At 41.9% G+C, this 22,012-nt stretch overlaps 1 protein-coding gene across 2 annotated transcripts; it reads right to left on the reverse strand.

Annotated features, from left to right (window-relative positions):
• Positions 1-10,251: 10,251 nt before the first annotated feature.
• LOC120044952 (E3 ubiquitin-protein ligase KCMF1-like) lies at positions 10,252-20,862 on the reverse strand. Of its 2 annotated transcripts, none has more exons than XM_038989711.1 (7): positions 20,685-20,862; positions 17,943-18,110; positions 17,287-17,426; positions 16,876-16,977; positions 16,508-16,685; positions 15,870-16,152; positions 10,252-11,891 (listed from the first exon to the last, which is right to left on the reverse strand). In XM_038989711.1, exons 1-7 carry the CDS (start codon positions 20,698-20,700, stop codon positions 11,612-11,614), a joined length of 1,167 nt encoding a protein of 388 aa, XP_038845639.1. In that variant the 5' UTR covers positions 20,701-20,862; the 3' UTR covers positions 10,252-11,611. The 2 variants fall into 2 exon arrangements, with proteins under 2 accessions (XP_038845639.1, XP_038845638.1); XM_038989710.1 differs by lacking the exon at positions 20,685-20,862 and adding an exon at positions 20,456-20,605.
• Between the last annotated feature and the right edge of the window lie 1,150 nt (positions 20,863-22,012).

The raw sequence follows: 22,012 nt of genomic DNA on the forward strand, positions 1-22,012 counted from the left end.
GTGTGTGTGAGCATACTGTATGTGTGTATATGGGTAGGATGAGGGTGGAGGTGTGTGTGAGCATACTGTATGTGTTTCTGTGTGCTGACTGTGCTTCTGCCTCCTCATCACATAGACAAAAGCCTTACATTTGATTGCAATTTCCTTTCCTTGTCCATTTGAAAATACTCTTAGGACCCGTTTCTCAAACCCAGATTAAAAGAATCCCGGAGTAGGCCCAATTCTGGTTTAGTTAATCAAGAGCAAAAAATAGGATTTCATAAACATCAGTTAACCTTGAATTACATACTCCTGGACTTTGACGGGGACTTTTTAAATAATAGTCAAAGAATAACTTAATAATGTCCATGAAACCAAATGATCAGTAATCTTTATTCAATTGTAATTTAGTCAAGGAGTAGGCTAAATCTGGGTCAGCGAAACAGATCCTTAATGTACTTCTTTTTTTTTTATTGTACTGTGTTTGCTGGTGATAAACCAAGGGAAAATGACTGCGTGTCAAAATCATCATGGACACGTGCCAACATGGATACAGCATTTCCTTGTTCCTCCTAACATGAGGAGGAACATCTCGTGTAGAGCGACATATAAAGTCGAGACGTGCAAAGAAAACTAAACCCATTGCAATGAAGTAAGGCTTACCGCTTATATAGATGTCATGGACTATTTTTATGATGTGAGAACTTTCTAATTGATGTCAAGGGCTCTTGACTCTGTTGTTTTCATGTTAAGTCATGTCTTTACATTTTGATTTGTGACTGGACTCTGTTGTCGTCATGGCCAACCAGTGCTGTGGAGTTGATATGTTGACACTTGAAGGGTACCTCTTAGAACTTATAATGACTTCATAACACATTCATAAGCAGTATGTAACCATGTCACGAATGTTTTCCCCCGTGTATTTATGAAATGCTAATGTACTGCAGTATGTAGGGTTATGAATGTTATGTTAAGTCTCTATGTAGGTACCCTCAGTCCAGAGAGAATGAGAGCCACACAACCAACACCGTTAATCCCCTGAGTGTTAATATCCATATGTGCATATTACCAAAACACTTTAATCTTATTCAAATAAGCGTTTACCTTTTAAAAGACAATGGCATCTCTATGCCATATTTATAATTCTTTATTTTTTTAAAATATTTTTTTTATGGATGTTTTCTGGTTGTGGTTCATTATCAGTGGTATTTTCTATCTGAATATATTTTGCTAGCTACTGACATTGTCCATTGTCCATGTAGAAGGTGTTGGTGTTTTGAATGTGGTTAGAATGCACTACACATGTCAGTCTTAACTGCATAACTAAAGCACAGTGAAAAATATCCTAGTATAAAGTTGGAACAGGGAGGAACTTTGAGTTGCCTCAACTCAAATCACAGCAGTATGGAAGTTGAGCATAGCAAAACATTGTCCTTTTGTTTTGTCGTTTGTGAAGAGCACATTCACCAGCAATGGCTGGTGATAGAGCATCCCCTTTAGATAGAGAATCCCCTTTATCCTCCAGCGTATGATTCTTTTGGTGGCCCATAACTCTACTACACTGTTTGTTTTGCATTTTCAAAGGCAGCTTTACAAATGTTGTTGAGGTTGTTGTCGACATTGATAAAATGTTACAGTATATTGAAGCTGATTGGAAATTATGGATTTTGCCTTTGAGGATATTTGATTTATTTCAGCTGTACTTGTGGGGAATCGACAGAGTATGGGCACTGCTCTTAGTATGAGCCTTGAGTTAGAAAAGGTTTTCTGGTAGAATGCCCCTATTCAGCTATTTATGCACTTAAATTACTAATTTACTTGTTTCCATTTTGTATAGCATATTATTGCAACCAGGGTGTGATTCTGTGATCTTACATTGATTGATATACAGTATATATCATATCCTATAACAGGATTCCCCACCTGGCGGCCAAATTCGGCCCCTGGGTGATTTTATTTGCCCCCCAAGTTTTCTGATCAAAAAATAATTATATATTTTTATTTTTGGACATAAGAATGTAAAAACACCAGAAAAGCAGCCCCAATTGATTTTAATTTTGGAAATATGTTCCAAAGTATTACCACGCATAATAGAGATATACAGTTGAAGTCGGAAGTTTACATACACCTTAGCCAAATACATTTAAACTCAGTTTTTCACAATTCCTGACATTTAATCCTAGTAAAATGCCCTGCCTTAGGTCAGTTAGTATCACCACTTTATTTTAAGAATGTGAAATGTCAGAATAATAGTAGAGAGAATAATTTATTTCAGCTTTGATTTCTTTCATCACATTCCCAGTGGGTCAGAAGTTTACATACACTCAATTAGTATTTGGTAGCATTGCCATTAAATTGTTTAACTTGGGTCAAACATCTCAGGTAGCCTTCCACAAGCTTCCCACAATAAGTTGGGTGAATTTTGGCCAATTCCTCCTGACAGAGCTGGTGTAACTGAGTCAGGTTTGTAGGCCTCCTTGCTCGCACATGCCTTTTCAGTTCTGCCCACAATTGTCTATAGGATTGAGGTCAGTGCTTTGTGATGGCCACTCCAATACCTTGACTTTGTTGTCCTTAAGCCATTTTGCCATAAGTTTGGAAATATGCTTGGGGTCATTGTCCATTTGGAAGACCCATTTGTGACCAAGCTTTAACTTCATGACTGATGTTGCCTCAATATATCCACATAACTTTCCTTTCTCATGATGCCATCTATTTTGTGAAGTGCACCAGTCCCTCCTGCAGCAAAGCACCCCCACAACATGATGCTGCCACCCCCGTGCTTCACGGTTGGGATGGTGTTCTTCGGCTTGCAAGCCTCCCACTTTTTCCTCCAAACATAACGATGGTCATTTTGGTCAGTTATATTTTTGTTTCATCAGACCCGAGGACATTTCTCCAAAAAGTACGATCTTTGTCCCCATGTGCAGTTGCAAACCGTAGTCTGGCTTTTTTTATGGCGGTTTTGGAGCAGTGGCTTCTTCCTTGCTGAGTGGCCTTTCAGGTTATGTTGATATAGGACTCGTTTTACTGTGGCAATATATATTTTTGTACCTGTTTCCTCCAGCATCTTCACAAGGTCCTTTGCTGTTGCTCTGGGATTGATTTGCACTTTTCGCACCAAAGTAAGTTAATCTCTAGGAGACAGAACGCGTCTCCTTCCTGAGCGGTATAACGGCTGCGTGGTCCCATGGTGTTTATACTTGCGTACTATTATTTGTACAGATGAACGTGGTACCTTCAGGCGTTTGGAAATTGCTCCCAAGGATGAACCAGACTTGTGGAGGTCTACAATTTTTTTCGGAGGTCTTGGCTGATTTCTTTTGATTTTCCCATGAGCAAAGAGGGACTGAGTTTGAAGGTAGGCCTTGAAATACATCCACAGGTACACCTCCAATTGACTCAAATGATGTCAATTAGCCTATAGGAAGCTTCTAAAGCCATGACATCATTTTCTGGAATTTTCCAAGCTGTTTAAAGGCACAGTCAACTTAGTGTACAGTATGTAAACTTCTGACCCACTGGAATTGTGATATAGTGAATTATAAGTGAAATAATCTGTTTGTAAACAATTGTTGGAAAAATTATTATTAAAATCATGCACAAAGTAGATGTTCTAAACAACTTGCCAAAACTATAGTTTGTTAACAAGAAATTTGTGGGATGGATGAAAATGATTTTTAATGACTCCAACCCAAGTCAAATCAAATCAAAGTTTATTTGTTACGTGCGCCAAATACAAACAGGTGTAGACCTTACAGTGAAATGCTTACTTACAGGCTCTAACCAATAGTGCAAAAAAGGTATTAGGTGAACAATAGGTAGGTAAAGAAATTAAACAACAGTAAAAAGACAGGCTATATACAGTAGCGAGGCTACATACAGACACCAGTTAGTCAGGCTGATTGAGGTAGTATGTACATGTAGATATGGTTAAAGTGACAATGCATATATGATGAACAGAGAGTAGCAGTAGCGTAAAAGAGGGGTTGGCGGGTGGTGGGTGGGACACAATGTAGATAGCCCGGTTAGCCAATGTGCGGGAGCACTGGTTGGTCGGCCCAATAAGGTAGTATGTACATGAATGTATAGTTAAAGTGACTATGCATATACGTGTATGTAAACTTCCGACTTCAACTGTATGTGACCGTATACAAACGTAAGCAAGGTCTGGACTTCATGCGGTCTATTTGTAGTCTACAAATGATTTATAACTATATTCCGGCCCCGCATCCGCTCAATGAAGACATCGGCCCGCAGCTGAATCTATACTGAACAAAAATATAAACGAAACATGCAACAATTTCAATGATTTTATTGAGTTACAGTTTATATAAGGAAATCAGTCAATTTAAATAAATAAATTAGGACCTAATCTATGAATTTCACATGATGGGCCCACCAATTTGGGAGCCAGGCCCACCCACTGGGGAGCCAGGCCCAGCCAACAAAAATAACAACAAAAATAAATCTTAAATTCATCATTCCAAACAGTCGATTTCTGAGTGGATAGACTATTGTAAGTATCTAAAGCCAGCTATATCTGAATCAGCCATCTGAGTTCTCCACAAAAGGGCTTTATTACCAACAGAAATACTCCTCAGTTTCAGCAGCTGTCTGGGTGGCTGGTCTCAGACGATCCCACAGGTGAAGAAGCCGGATGTGGAGGTTCTGGGCTGGCGTGGTTACACGTGGTGTGCGGTTGTGAGGCCGGTTGGATGTACAACATCATTTTAGAGAATTTGGCAGGAGGTGGCTTACGGTAGAAATTAATATTAAATTATCTGGCAACAACTCTGGTGGACATTCCTGCAGTCAGCATACCAATTGCACACTCCCTCAAAACTTGAGACATCTGTGACATTGTGTTGTGACAAAACTGCACATTTTAGAGTGGCCTTTTGTTGTCCTCAGCACAAGGTTAATCTGTGTAATGATCATGCCACACCTGCCAGGTGGATAGATTATCTTGGCAAAGGATAAATGCTCACTAACAGGGATGTAAAGAAATTTGTGCACAAAATTTGAGCAAAATGAGCTTTTTGTGTGTATGGACAATTTCTGGGATCTTTTATTTCAGCTCATGAAACATGGGACCAACATTTTACATGTTGCGTTTATATTTTTGTTCAGTGTAGTTGATGATCTTTGACCTATAAGCTATTGCAGTGGTTAGGATCAGTTGTGAGAGTACCTTAAGTCTGATCCCCCATGTTGTACAGTAGAGCTGTGAGGCCTCCTGAACAGGTCCTATCAAGGATGTGATGACTAGGTAACTCTGACAGAGTTGAGGCAGTATGTACCACTATATGATTACCTAAACAACTTCCTATCAACCACCATCTCCCCTGCTTTTGACTGAATCTTCATGGTGATCATGCATTCCCTATTATGACTGGTCAATATGGAAAAGGACCATTCATGTCACAGGGATCTGCTAAGTGTCTGTATGTAAGGCATTTCAAATCAGATTGTTTCTGCAGTGATATCAATGTAAAATCTTTCCACATTCTCTATCTCTATGCTGTCTTTACTGGAGTAGGCTAAGGCCAGGATTCAATCCGGACTGCGAAAGATCCACGTTGTAGCGCATTTTGCATTTAACGTTCTTTTCCAATTGAGCCGACATCTGCAGTGTTTACTTTGAACACGATCTCCACAGCAACGCTAACATGCATAGCCGAAAAGGGGCTATCGGATAGAATCTTGGCCGAACTCTTACTCATAAACGTGATCTCTACACTACTGTTTTATCAGTGATACTACATAAGATCCCAGTTCCCATAACCTTTGGCTTTTGATATGGAGATTATCCAGTGCATTAATGTTTGCTGTGGCAATAGATTAACTTCATAATGCTCTTTAGTGAGTCAGAAGTGCACACCCAAACTCCTATGCTTTGAGCCACTGTCAATTCAATTGTTGTATTATCACCATCATCCATGTTGCATTCTTTGCTAAACACCACAAAAACCTGCCCTCAGCTATGTTGGACTGTCTGCAACATAACACTGAAAAAGCGTACATATTTGTTTGGCGACCATGATCCGTCAATGGTTGGTTCTTTCTTGACCAGTTCCAGCATTTTAGGCCATTCTCTATTATAGTCATGTGTGTCTGCTCTGAATATTCTGAATCGCCTGTAATCTGCATTCCATTCTGTACAGTTCGTATATTTGTCTAAATTAATAGTATGTTCTATAGTATATTCTGTTTCAAACAGGTACTTTATCAAAAAACATGTGACAAAAATGTGTTATGGGCCACTGGCAATATGTAAATACAAATATATTAGTGCTAAAAAAACAAATATAATGTATTTGTGCTTGTTCATATCAGTGAGAATACTATCACATTTTTTGGTGGAACTTTGGAACTCGAGAAGAGATTCCTTTAAAATTGTATTTTCTCTATGAAGAAGGAACTGATTCAGTGCTATATCCCAGCTCACCCTTCTTTCCTATCTGGTGGAAGGACCATAGAGGTTATGACTGACTGAGTGCCGTCTGTCTGTGAGAAGGCCATAACGTCTTGGTCACCTGGAACGTCGAAGGACCAAATCCAGCGACCAGGTGAACCAATGGGGACAGAGGCCATCATTTCCCCACCCAACCACTCGTCTATTTCTGGCCTATTGGTCTTCTTTCAGATGAATAACTGTGACTTTGCATCATGAATAATAGTATGTTATTTTGAATGTAATCTCTCGGGATGGGACCTTTTTTTGAATGTAATCTCTTGGGATGGGGGAGATTGCCACTGGTTATTTTGTAAATATGAAAAAGCATAATTTAATTGTTTTTCTTATCCCTGTGCAGATATGTTTTACTTGCTGGCTGAATGATGTCGAGTGAGAGTCAGTGTATGCGTTCATACGTTTGTGAGTATGATGCCCCTGAGCTGCGGTGTGTGTGTTTTTTTCCCCCAGCAGATTCAGTGTCACTGCTTACGTAACATTCAATTCTATCAATCAAATCTTTGTGCATCATGCGAGTAACTTCTCTGCAGTTAATGGAATTGTTCCTTGTAACACTGTGCATTTAATAAAGGTGGTATGTCTTACAATAAGTTGTCTCCTTTCAGAATGTCAGTTATAATTTACAATACCAATCTCATGCATTATGTTCCGTGAGGTTGTGTACATCTAAATAATTTATAGAACACAAAGCTGATTGAATTATCTGAGATATGGGCATCTTTGTGCAACTGTTCAATTGTTAGCAAGTTATGTGAAATTGTAAACCGGATATGCCAATAATAACTCATCAAATCAATTCACATGATATATTGCAAGTAGGCTACCGACCTGCAGCAGAATTCCATAGCACGCTCCCAATCTATCATGGAATTGCTGGCAGAGGTCATTTCAGTCATTGTACCCCAGTAGCCTCACCAGATCCATGCATCTCACAAATCACATTGATGTACTGCTCCTGCTCCACCATCAGGGCACACCAGAGCAAAATGTTTTTGCAACAGAAAAGGAAAAGGAGTTACTTGTTCAAATAGATGTTCTTTCCAGGGAGGTACTTTCTTACTGAATACGACCCAACTCTCTATTCTGTCTGATAGACAGGCAGAGTATCTAAGCAGTGTTGATTGATACTTGATACGTGCACCCGCCATTGCATCTGGTGGCTATTTTAAAAGAACCAGCCCTCGCAGTTTTATGAAAGGAATTCCAAGGTCAAAGTTGGGATCTAACAAACCCAGTAAAGTAACAACGGCAGCTGGCCCGTAGCAAAGGTCCTGATACACAGTCAAATCAAAACTAGCAGTGTTCGCTGCGCAGGATGAAGTGGTCCCTAGGACAGTTCTTACATTTCCTCCCCAACTGGTTATTTGGTATTTTATTAGGATTCCTGGGGTCCACACAAAACATGAAACATAATACAGAATGACATAATACAGAACATCAATAGACAAGAATAGAACTACATACATTTAAAAAAAGGCACATGTAGCCTACATATCAATGCATACACACAAACTATCTAGGTCAAATAGGGGAGCGTCGTTCTGCCGGTTTGCTTTATCATTTGAGCAATATGAGCTGGAAGGAAGCGCCATGCAATAAGGGCTCTATATAATACTGTACATTTTCTTGAATTTGTTCTGAATTTGGGGACTATGAAAAGACCCCTGGTGGCATAAGTGTGTGTGTCAGAGCTGTTTGTAAATTGACTATGTAAACAATTTGGGATTTTCAACACAATGTTTCTTATAAAAAGAAGTGATGCAGTCAGTTTCTCCTCAACTCTTAGCCAAGAGAGACTGGCATGCATAGTATTTATATCAGCCCTCTGATTACAATTAAGAGCAAAACGTGCCGCTTTGTTCTGGGCCAGCTGCAGCTTAACTAGGTTAAGATTTGGGGACAGCAAATTCTTCTCCTAGTGCTTGGTCGATTTCATTAGGCACAAAACTGAGTGGTTCTCTATCTGAACTTACCCAATTAAAAAAATTGAAACTCATTTTCCGTTGCAAAACATTTTGCTACAGTGTGCCCTAATGAGCATAACCTTTGTTGCAGTCATTTAGGCCAGGATTCAATCAGATCAGCGGTAACCTGCATAAGCTGACAAATAGATTTTCATTGCTTTTTAAAAAAAAATGTAAAGCGTGTAGGAGGGTGAACTGTGATAGAGCTGTCAAATCAACAAGCGGCTCCTGCATTGGATGCACGAGTAGAAATCCCATGCAGCTGTGTTACAAGTTCATACACTGATTTTAACCTATTATTTCTTTAAAATGAATTACAATGTGTCATTTCCATATAGCTTACAATTTCTCGTTCTGAACTTCTGTGGTTTGTGACAATGACCACAAGAGCTCACAGATTTGACAGCTCTAACACGGTTACACCACCAACACAACCCCGCAGAAAAAGCTTATTGGTGGTTCCAAACTTCATTCCATAAGGATGGAGGCCACTGTGTTCTTGAGGACCTTCAATGCTGCAGACATGTTTTGGTACCCTTCCCCAGAACTGTGCACAATCCTGTCTTGGTGTTCTACAGCTAATTCCTTCGACCTCATGGCTTGGTTTTTGCTCTGACATGCACTGTCAACTGTGGCACCTTTATATAGACAGGTGTGTGCCTTTCCAAATCATGTAAAATCAATTGAATTTACCACAGGTGGACTCCAATCATGTTGTATAAACGTCTCAAGGGTGATCAATGGAAACAGGATGCACCTGAGCTCAATTTCAATTCTCATAGCAAAGTGTCTGAATACTTATGTAAATAAGGTATTTCTGTTTAATAAATTTGCACCCCCCCAAAAAAAGTTTTTGCTTTGTCATTATGGGGTATTTTGTGTAGATTGATGAGTTTTTATTTCATCAATTTTAGAATAAGACTAACATAACAAAATGTGGGAAAAGTCAAGAGGTCTGAATACTTTCCAAATCCACTCTGTCATGCAGGTAGAGTTGAGTATGGTTAGTATGTAGCTAGCTACTGTGTTTGAAAAAAATCTCAGTGTAGTTTGCAGGTCCAGGGAAACGGCTGTCTACAGGCACAGCATTGTTTGTAGGACAAGGGTGAGGCTGTGTTTATAGGCACTAAGTCCTACTTGTTTCCATAGTGAGTGCAGTGTGTTGCTCACTGCTCAGTCATACTAGTAGTAAAAAGGTGCAGGCATTGATGTGCATAGGTAGTGAGAGGTCAAAGTACACATGGTCCATTGGTCTTTACAACCAGGGATGTTGGTGCTGCACAATAGTATTTTGTTGAGCCTTGCTTTTGTAACCTTGTTTGGTACACACCCAGTTAAATAGAATAACTCCTTAAAGGGATACTGCGAGATTCTGGAAATTAAGAAATTGTTCTACTTACTCAGAGTCAGATGAAATCGTAAATACAATCGTAGGGCCTGTTGAGTATGCTACTGTACCTGAAGACATCCAGTCATTGCTTAACTCTAGTTAGCATTGGCTCACAAAACTACCTCTAACTTTCTTCATACTGCACGCAAAGACAAAAATGATATCCACAAGTTCACCTGACACGGGGGAACTAGAAAATGGCTTTATTCCCAGAATCTCACAGTATCCCTTTATAGCCTAGCACATGGTGACACATATACCCTTTTCACACTAGCAGATCCAAACCAAAACTGTACTGGATAAGGGTTGTATATTTTCTTCTCACATTGTCCTGTCCAGCAACTATGGTGGATGAGTAACCAGGCCAGCTCAGCTCAGTAGTGTGAAGAGCCCTATAACAGTAGCCGAATAAGACACCACAAAGATCAAGAGGGAGGGGCTTGGTTTCATCAAAAGCTGTGCGCAGTTTATTGTATTCTAAATTTACATTAAAAAAAAAAGTCTGCCCATATCCTAGAACCATTATGAAAGTTAACGCACAAATTCAATATACATCTCATTGTATTTTACAGAGGATAAGAGTATAGGCATGGAGGTGGTATGATTCATTACAAGGCTTAACAGAATCAGAGAAACTAAAAGAATAAATAGAAGGTGCTATCCTTAGCTGAGAAAAAAATAAAAGTCTTCAGTCAAACAAAAACAATGCCTGCAATGTGGAAAGTCTCGCACTCCCCTTCCTCAAAGAAAGTAATACAAATGAACTTAGGGAGTCTGGGCCTACAGAAGCAGAGAGATGGAGAAGAGTAGAGTGCGATCGATAAGAATGTGAGACTAGTTCTTCTGTACAGGTGCATAAATTAGAAACTACATCTGGTGGTTACACACAGCTTATCACTAAAACAATCAACAGCTAGGAAAAATGTCAGAGACAAGATCTGTTCTTCTGCTCCTAGTATTGTATTATTTTATCTGCTAAGTGAATGCAGACGTCTCGAGTTTCTCTTGAGTTTTGCTGTTAGTGCAGCAAGTTGTTGTTATATTCAGAAGATGTCACAAAGGAGGGAAGGACCAACCGGAGCTGAGAGATAAACACATTGCATTGTTTTCTTTTTAAAGCTACTGCAGATTCCAATATGTTGTGTTTTTCTATTTCAAACAAAAAAGTTTGAAAAAGTTCCTAAATTATTCAGCATGTCAGTTTTTTTTGCGATATCACATTTTGCGGAAAAACTCAATCATGTTTCAAGTAACCGTTTAAAATGGTTGGCGAGAGAAAGCGTCGGAATATTTTCTCTCCCTTTTTAATGATGAGGTCATTAAAAGTCATGCACGACGCAAAGAACCTCATGCAGTAGTTTATGGTTAACCATCCAAGCACTTTTTATTTGTTAAGTCATAAATACACAGCAGCTTCACCATAGGGTGTCTGGTTCCTCTTCAGGTTCTGAATGTGGAGTATTTATAAGGAGATCATTTTGCATGAGAACAGGAAGAGAGATCGGCCACATCTACCTAATGCTTACCTGCTAAAGGAAAAAATTAGTTGTGTAGAACTGATTATCAACATTTGAGATATATATTCTCTCAATCTCTCGCTCGCTCAGCGCTGCGCACTCATCCACTTGCACTTTCCCCAATCGCTCCCGCTCTCCTTTTTTATGGTTGTACACAAATGTAACAAAGGTGACAGACCTGAAATTACAATCACCAAAAAACAAACCCCAAAAGATCCTGCTGCATGCCCGTCACTGGCAGTGGCAGCACAGAGGACAAAGTCTGCGTGGTGCTGGGATATCATCAAAGAGGAGGCGGTGGAGGTTCCTTAGAGCTCCTAGAGCTGCTGTTGTAACCGCTCTCCCTGAGGTTGAGGTTCTCCAGGGCCACGTCTAAAGGCATGATATCCACGCAGCCCATGGCCCCAAAGCTGGCAAAGTCTCGCCGCTCGTCCTCGTCCGAAGAGGAGCTCTCCTCGCGCATCAGCGTGCTCAACAGCAGCTCCTGGACAAACAGGCTGCGGTCAGCGCGCTCACCCTCCAGCGCCTGCCGCTCCGCCTCCGACATCTTGGGCTCATTCAAACTGTAGGAGGACAGAGAGGAGGATACCTGGTTAACACAAACCAAAGGGACTACGTGAAGGAAATGGGAGAGACGGTTCAAGGTAGTGGGAGAAAAGACCTGGGTAGGCCTGTGGATGCTGAGAACAGACTGAGGTGGGAGACACCATGTAAAGGGGTTGTGGGAGACACCATGTAAAGGGGTTGTGGGAGACACCATGTAAAGGGGTTGTGGGAGACACCATGTAAAGGGGTTGTGGGAGACACCATGTAAAGGGGTTGTGGGAGACACCATGTAAAGGGGTTGTGGGAGACACCATGTAAAGGGGTTGTGGGAGACACCATGTAATGGGGTTGTGGGAGACACCATGTAAAGGGGTTGTGGGAGACACCATGTAAAGGGGTTGTGGGAGACACCATGTAAAGGGGTTGTGGGAGACACCATGTAAAGGGGTTGTGGGAGACACCATGTAAAGGAGTTGTGGGAGATACCATGTAAAGGAGTTGTGGGAGACACCATGTAAAGGGGTTGTGGGAGACACCATGTAATGGGGTTGTGGGAGACACCATGTAAAGGGGTTGTGGGAGACACCATGTAAAGGGGTTGTGGGAGACGCCATGTAAAGGGGTTGTGGGAGACACCATGTAAAGGGGTTGTGGGAGATACCATGTAAATGAGTTGTGGGAGACACCATGTAAAGGGGTTGTGGGAGACACCATGTAAAGGGGTTGTGGGAGACACCATGTAATGGGGTTGTGGGAGACACCATGTAAAGGGGTTGGGAGACACCATGTAAAGGGGTTGTGGGAGACACCATGTAAGGGGGTTGGGAGTAGAGGCGATATCAAGTTTTCATAAATCGGTATTTTTGGATGCCGATTACATTGCATTCCAGGAGGAAACTGCATGGCAGGCTGACCACCTGTTACGCGAGTGCAGCAAGGAGCCAAGGTAAGTTGCTAGCTAGCATTAAACTTATCTTATAAAAAACAATCAATCTTCACATAATCACTAGTTAACTACACATGGTTGATGATATTACCAGGTTAACTAGCTTGTCCTGCGTTGCATATAATCGATGCGGTGCCTGTTAATTTATTATCAAATCACAGCCCATTTTGCCAAACGGGGGATGATTTAACGAAAGCGCATTCGAGAAAAAAAATCGCTATCGTTGCACAAATGTACCTAACCATAAACATCAACGCCTTCCTTAAAATCAATACACACAAGTATATTTGTTTTAACCTGCATATTTAGTTAAAAGAAATTCATGTTAGCAGGCAATATTAACTAGGGGAATTGTGTCACTTCTCTTGCGTTCATTGCACGCAGAGTCAGGGTATATGCAACAGTTTGGGCCGCCTGGCTCGTTGCGAACTAATTTGCCAGAATTTTACATAATTATGACATAACATTAAAGGTTGTGCAATATAACAGCAATAATTTCGACTTAGGGTTGCAGCCCGTTCGATAAAATATGGAACGGTTCCGTATTTCACTGAAAGAATAAACGTTTTGTTTTCTAAATGATAGTTTCCGGATTTGACCTTATTAATGACCAACGGCTCGTATTTCTGTGTTTATTATAATTAAGTCTATGATTTGATAGAGCAGTCTGACTGGTGGTAGGCGGCAGCAGGCTCGTAAGCATTCATTCACACTTTACTGCGTTTGCCAGCAGCTCTTAGCAATGCTTGCTTCACAGCGCTGTTTATGACTTCAAGCCTATCAACTCCTGAGTTTAGGCTGGCAATACTATAGTGCCTATAAGGACATCCAATAGTCAAAGGTATATGAAATACAAATGGTATAGAGAGAAATAGTCAACGCGTCATAATAACTACAACCTAAAACTTCTTAACTGGGAATATTGAACCACAAGCTTTCATATGTTCTCATGTTCTGAGCAAGGAACTTAAACGTTAGCTTTTTTACTTGGCACATATTGCACTTTTACTTTCTTCTCCAACACTGTGTTTTTGCATTATTTAAACCAAATTGAGCATGTTTTATTATTTATTTGAGACTAAATAGATTTTATTTATGTATTATATTAAGTTAAAATAAGTGTTCATTGATGTATTGTTGTAATTGTCATTATTACACACACACACACACACTGTCCGATTAATTGGTATTTTTGGTCCTCCAATAAATCAGGATCGGCATTGAAAAATCATAAACAGTCGACCTCTAGTTGAGGTAAGGGGGTTGGGAGACGACACCGCGTAAGGGGGTTGGGAGACGACACCGCTGTCATGACGTCCTGTTGGTGAGGTTTATGACCCCCATAAATACCTTTCCCCCTTTTCTCTCTCCACAGATTTGACTCTTGGAAAGCCCTTTGTTAACATAGAGAGAGAGTCTGGTAACATCAAAAGGTTGTGAACGGAACCATATTTCAGTAATCCAAAGAATATGATGTCAGATCAGTTGTTGTCTGAGACATTATTACTGATGATAGGACGACATAAACTGTACCTTGGAAAGTCTACACATTCTAGTTATCGGAGTCACATGGAATTGTTGTGCAATTTAAATGTTTAAATATGAAACTATTTGTGAAAATATTAAATGCAATCTTAGCTTCTAAATTAGAGAATTGTTTTCATAAGTAAACTCTGCTCACTCAGTGGCCACGCCCAATTGAACAGACATTGGTTGTGAACTATGAAACACGCCCTTCTCTCCACCACTACAAAAGCCCATTGACGAAAGTCAACCTGGTGTTCCCGATGACGTGAGGACTGCTGTCCATACATTTAAAAGGGCTAATATCAACTACAGAACTAAGCCAACCTCAGCGTGAGCTCTGGTTGCGAATGGTTGAACGACTACAACCTAACGAAATTAACATTGTGTTCCCGATGACGTGAAGACTGATGTCCATAAGTTTAGAAGAGTGAATTTAGATGTGGAGGTTACGATCGACACGCTGGAAGGATGAATGTGACTATACCAGCCAGAATATAGCATGAACTTATAGTATGGCAACTTGGTTTGAACTTTGAACTCTTATTCACTAAAGACGTGATACATCCTAGACGTTGAGTTAGCAGCAGCAGCAGCTGTAAACGTGGGCTAGGAAAGGACAGACAATCTCTTCAGAAAGACAGGGTACTACAACGTATCCGTTCTACCACAATACATATTCTTCAAAGGACAAGCGAGATCTCTGCTGGGCAACCCAGCCTTCCAACTACAACCAATCTATCGAAGCGCAGCTCAGAGTAAATATTTCTTCCATTTTCCTTTTGCAAATGGGCGGATATTTAGAATGCATTAGATTCTGTATTTACGATAGCATAGCTTCATGAGGTCCGATAGACCCAATCCGTTGGTTCCTCAGTCTTCCCGCGCTTTCATTCAAACCCAACCCCCTTTTCTTTGTGTAACCAGCCGTCATATCGGTTCCGTCCGCCAGGGACGTTTTCTTGTATGACATAATTAGGTATCAATGTATGATCCATCCTGTGTATATGTAATTCTGTGTGATTATTTAGGTATTTAGTAAATAAATAATTATACAAAATGTTGTACTGCTGATTCAACTTGTTAGCCAGGGTTTATGAAGATAACCAAGAATTTTACGACGTTCAGATGTGACTGCTATTGATATAAAAGATGATCAGGTCTTTAAGAGTTTATTCGGAAGACAACAGCTCTATAAACATTATTCCGTGGTGCCCCGACTTCCTAGTTAATTACATTTGCATGATTAGTTTAATCAGGTAATATTAATTACAGAGAAATTATTTTATAAAATATCATGTCATATCACTTAATCTGGCATAACAAAGACACGACACTGCGTAGGGGGACAAACAGGAGGATAAGGGAGACCATGCCACAGGGAGTTGATAGGAACAACTAGGGTCCTGGGAGCTGTAACAATGTGGTAGAAGTCCAGAAGGGCCTCAGATGTCAAGTCTGCAGAGCATTGATCCAGTTTTTAAAACACTAAGTAGAAGGCTCTGTCCACGAGTAGACAACTCACCGTGTGAGCAAGAACTGGGAGCTGTGGGAGGCCATGAGATTGCTCTCGGCCACGCCGGCCGAGTTGGCGACGGGAGGTGGGATGGTGGCACTGATGTTGCCGCCGGGGTTAGAGCGTCGTGTGGCGTTCCTGGCCGTCTCCAGCTGCTGGCGGGCCGCCTGGGCCTGCTGGCGCTCCAGCTGCAGCTGCATCTGTAGCTGCTGCAGCTGAGACGCAGATGGCCCCGACGAGTTGAGCTGGCCTCCCGCCGAGCGCCGCACGCCCGACAGCTGAGACAATAGCTCTGTGGGGAGAGGAGATGAAGAGATTTATTTTGAGTTCATTTTGGTGACAGTCAAATGAACATTCTCCAGTATAGACACGTTGTTGGGAGACACCACGCTACTGTAGGGGTGTCACAGTGCTTTGGACAAGAGACATTACTGGTTGTACTGGTTATACTTCATTGGAGACAGGAGCCATTCAGTCTCATGGAAAGATAATTTTACTTATTTTATGTCAAATGACTCCATGAGTAACCAAGTACATAGGAGCCACAAGAGGGGAGAAACTATAGCAGCTCTATCCATTTCTATGAGGAAGACCCTGTTTGCAGTTATACTGACAGACAGACTGGTCAGACTAGGTGCACTGCTCACCTGCTATAGGGTCCATGGCTTCCCTGTTACTGGGGGAGTAAGAGGAACTCTGTGAGGAAGAGAGCCCCCCAGTGGAGCTGCTAGTAAAGTGCATGTTGGTCCTGCGTGCCCTAGGACCGCCCAGCCCACGACCGTGGTGGAACATCCGACGCACGTGCCGGACACCACTGGACTCATCGTAAAACACAGTGGGTTAAGGAGTACAGACCAAGGGGCTCGCAAGTAACTGAAATAGTCACATCCACAGATGTGTATAGTAGTCACATCCATAAAGGTAGGTAGGCACACACAAGCAGACCGTGCACACACACACACACGTGCAGACAGACCGACACACACAGACAGAGTCGAGCTGCGTAAAAGGATATTAAGTCTCTAGGTGCTCTGTGTTCAAGTGTGAGATGAGCAGCAAAGTCGTCAGTCACGTGATTGGGGTCCCCGCCCGGCAACGCAGCACATATTGGACAGATCTGAAATGAAGCATTAAGCACCCTCTGGATATATTCAACTGACCATTCACAAGCATCAGTTGTCAAATAATTATTTGAGAATTGTGTTAATGCTTCCATGAGCCCTGGAATCCAATTTGGATGTATGAGATGTCATTGGATGCAATGTTTCCCCTAGATTTTTAGAGGTGGTAAACACCAAAACATTCTATTGAAAGAAATGGAGGCCACATTTTTTCAGGCAGAAGAGCAACAGAGCTAGACTGAGGGACCAGTCTGTCCTGTCTTAGTGATGCTAGATGATACACTAGGATGATATCCCCCACTTACCACCTCTGTGGAAGTCTCTGCATGGTCTGAGGTGACATGCTCCTGTAGGGATGTCTCTGTGTAGCCCATTTTACCACAGTAAGGACAGGAAAAGCTCTGGGGCTGCTCTACTGAGAACGCCTCGCCGCCGTAATACAGGTCTAAAAAGCAAAACCATCCATCTTTAGAGTCACATTAATAATAATCACCATAATACAACAAACCTCATATCAAATAATAATCATATTGAATTTCTTGTGCACATTTCACATGCTCAACGCGCATAAGGTAGAAAACAAAGACAAAAATACATTTAAAATTCACCATGCAAATACACTGAAAGCAGAAGTATCAACAAAAATCAAATTAATAATAACATTAAGGGCGAAGAGTTTTCCGGACCACATGACCCGACCAGGAAGAACTACAAGATAGCCCTGCTGGGCCACCTGACCAGGAAGAACTACAAGATAGCCCTGCTGGGCCACCTGACCAAGAAGAACTACAAGATAGCCCTGCTGGGCCACCTGACCAGGAAGAACTACAAGATAGCCCTGCTGGGTCACCTGACCAGGAAGAACTACAAGATAGTCCTGCTGGGTCACGTGGGCAGATAAAAAAACTCCTGTCCCTTCTCATAATGTAACATGTTTAATCTACACTGCAGATGTCCTTACCAAAGTCTACCCTGGTTAATATACACTGCATGGCGTGCTCCGACGTGTGTCTCGTTGTTGTAGCTCCGCTCTCGTAGCACGATGCGCACAGGTCGTAGTCGTAGCAAATTAAACACTTGTACCGGCGCCCTCTGAAGTTCCCTTTTAAACACGCGTCACAGCTCACACCTGCAAAACAAGGGAGGGATTCAATGTCAAAATGTACAGGCTAATAGCCCATTAACGTGGTGCAGTAGGACACTGTGTGCAGACAGTCAGAAAGAGAGGCTGGATGACATTGGCACTGGCACTAACCCTCAAATGTGAATGGAGAGGAATTTTTCAAATCCACCGAACATCAATAGCAGGTCATTAATGAATGCCAGTGTGTGTGTGTGTGTACCTGGCTAGAACAGAATAATAGGGACCCGTCTTGTCCGGTTCTCATGCATTTGTACGTATTCTTTTGCATTTGTTGTTGCAAATGCAAAACAGGCCTTTACAATGCAGTAAATTAAGCAGGCCTAAACTGCAGATGGACAGACAAGAGATGATCAGGAGAAAAGAAACAGAGTGTATAGACAGAGTGAAAATTAAAAGAAACACAAGACACCAAACTGTCATCTAGCTGTCCCTTTGTGGTTTTTCTCTATCATATCCCATGGTGATTGCTGTGATACTGTACTGATACACATACTGTAGTTTCCTCCTTCCAACAGGCACTATGTAAACTGCTATAACCACCACCTCCACTTTGTTACTGCTGCTGAAATGAGACCATTTCACCGCTGTCATAAAGCCAAGGCATTTGACACATGTCCCTCCTTAGGTAACTGACAAAGCAAGAATCAAAGTGCTGAAACTGAAAAAGGTTAGGCTATGCTGCTGTTCATTGCTCACATTTAGGGTACGTTTGTAAATTCACTCTGGAGTGCCAGAGTAAACTCAGAGTGCGCTCTGGGCGTTCGTAAATTCAGAGAGTTGTCATATTGTCCAGTTTGTAAATTCAGAGCGGGTCGCTCTTGGAGCACACACTGGATGCTCTGGCTGAGGAATAGGGTTGATCCGAGTGTTCTGACCTAACAACGGCAGTCAAGCACCAAAGCTAACTTGCTAAAGTTGGCTAGCTTGCCAGCTACTTCCAGACACAAATGAGAGAACACCTCACTGACAATTTTACTCGCCCCAGTTAGGCTGTTTTCATGTCATCTAGAGCAAGGGTTCCTCCAGACGAGAGCGCTCTGAAATCGGAGTAGGGATCCCGAGTGGCGCAGCGGTCTAAGGCACTGCATCTCAGTGCTAGAGGCGTTACTACAGACCCTGGTTCGATTCCAGGTTGTATCACAACCGGCCGTGATTGGGACTCCCGTCAATGTAACTAAGAATGTGTTCTTAACTGACTTGCCTTGTTAAATAAAGGTTAAATAAAATAAAAGATAGCCAAAATTAATTAACGAACGCAGACATTTCGGAGAACTTCTGTACTGATCTATCATTAAATTGTCTGGATTCTCCAAATAGAGAATTTGCCCTTGCTCTGATGACAACAGCCCTTGACTTCCTATCCTTGATGACAATAAAGCACTCATGGAAAAAAATGACACCAAATCAATTAGTTACACCCCTTGCTACACTACTCAAATGGTTTTCAGAGGCCTGGTGTCTGTCACACCTATGGGTGTCTATGCAATGCTTGTCTGGACTCTGGATAAAGGTGTGCTGCTTAGGAAAACATCCTATTTGGAACTGTATGTCATTTTGATATAGCTATGGAGGGACAGAGACTGAGAACACTTTCACCATACACTGACAGGCCTTCCTTCATAAGTGCACAGATCCTTAGTTGGCTAACGTTATAGGAGAGAAAAAAATCCAGACCTGGCTATTCATCCAGACCTAATATGACGTAGTCCAACAAGTGTAGCAAGCCAGACAGATGTCTAAGTAGCTATCAAGTAGGTTGAGGCCGGGTGTTCTCCAAAACCGTGCTCTAACAGGGTCAACTTAGCTAACTAACTTATATTAGTTAGTCTATTCACTCTGTTTGCAGTTAGCTAGCATACTCTACTGATCCAATAAGTTAACTAATTAGCTAAAGAATTTAACCATAACACCGGTAGCTAGATAACGTTAATTAAGTGAAGGTAGAAGACAGGCGAACTAGTTTGTAAACTAGGTAGCAGCTAGCTAGCTGCCTGGTTAGGTTTGGGCCACTGTGATTGAGGCCTCAAACTACCTTGATGACAGTGCATTCAGTGACCAAACCCTTCTTGGGTGGCATGGAGTATTTCAGCACTTAGTCAAACTACCTACGAAAACAATGTGGCCATACCAACACACACCACGCATTCACCCTTCCTAAAAAAGGCCAGTCTGGAAACTTAACTACTTGGCTAACGACGTTGTCATTGAAGAAAGCTAGCTAGCCAACGTCCTAGCTATAGCAACTGACTGTCGGACCATCACTTTAGCTACGTTAGTTAGCAAGCTACCTAGCATTAGCTAATTCGCTTGAATAAGAAACGGCCGCTCACTAGAAGTATTACTTCTTTGAAACATGACTGTTCATAAATACGGAGACTGTCGTTATCAAGAATCAGCCTGGTTCTACTCAGCAATCTACTCAGCAATCAGGAGGTTGAGAAAATTCATGGTGGCCGCCATCATGAGCCCTGTCCAATGCATTGCAATACAAAACATGGCAACCCACTGGACCAACCCCAGGAAGCTAATGTTAGCTATGGACGTCTATTTTTCACTTACCCTCATGTCGGGACATCCTACAGACGATGACACAGCCCCCTCCTCGGCCTCCCTAGCACGGATCACGCGGAAAATATACAGCTTTTAAGAGATAAACCCGGGACGCGATTTCTATTTCGTATTTTCTCTTTAAGATGGATCCTGAGCTTACAGTTCTGTGCTTCCCCCTCCCTGGCTGTCACGAAGAAGTACTGAGACAGAGAATTCGCAGTCTGCTGAAGAAACACTAGGGGGTGCCCTTCACAATAATGTGGTTGTTCAACTGAAGAGGGTAAAAAAAAAATATCAGCCTATAGAAATAGAATCCATTTTATGATTCAGCCACTGAATGTGAGACAAGAAAGCTATTTTCCCGATGCAATCCCTGACTAGTTTGATGTAAAAAATAATAATACATACAGTACCAGTCAAAAGTTTGGACACACCTACTCATTCAAGGGATTTTCTCTATTTTTACTATTTTCTACATTGTAGAATAATAGTGAAGACATCAAAGTAGCCACCCTTTGCCTTGATGACAGCATTGCACAATCTTGGCATTCTCTCAACCAGCTTCGCCTGGAATGCTTTTCCAACAGTCTTGAAGGAGTTCCCACATATACTGAGCACTTGTTGGCTGCTTTTCCCTCAATCTGCTGTCCAACTCATCCCAAACCATCTCAATTGGGTTGAGGTCAGGTGATTGTAGAGGCCAGGTCATCTGAGGCAGCACTCCATCACTCTCCTTCTTGGTCAAATAGCCCTTACACAGCCTGGAGGTGTGTTTTGGGTCATTATCCTGTTGAAAAACAAATGATAGTCCCACTAGGCGCAAACCAGATGGGATGGCATATCGCTGCAGAATGCTGTGGTAGCCATACTGGTGAAGTGTGCCTTGAATTGTAAATAAATTACAGACAATGTCACGAGCACAGCATCCCCACACCATCACATCTGACATCTCCTCCTACATAGTTCAAGGTGGGAACCACGGGTGCGTAGATCATCCTTACTCCTACTCTGCGTCTCACAAAGACACGCCGGTCAAATTTGGACTCATCAGACCAAAGGACAGATTTCCACCGGTCTAATGACCATTGGTCGTGTTTCTTGGCCCAAGCAAGTCTCTTCTTCTTATTGGTGTCCTTTAGTAGTGGTTCTTTGCAGCAATTCGACCATGAGGAAATGATTGGGAGTCCCATAGGGCGGCGCACAATTGGCCCACCGTCGTCCGGGTTTGGCCGGGGTAGGCCGTTATTGTAAATAAGAATTTGTTCTTAACTGACTTGCCTAGTTAAATAAAGGTTAAATTAAAAAAAGGTCTGATTCACGCAGTCTCCTCTGAACAG

Source organism: Salvelinus namaycush, chromosome 3 (assembly GCF_016432855.1).
Source record: "Salvelinus namaycush isolate Seneca chromosome 3, SaNama_1.0, whole genome shotgun sequence".
NCBI lineage: Eukaryota > Metazoa > Chordata > Actinopteri > Salmoniformes > Salmonidae > Salvelinus > Salvelinus namaycush.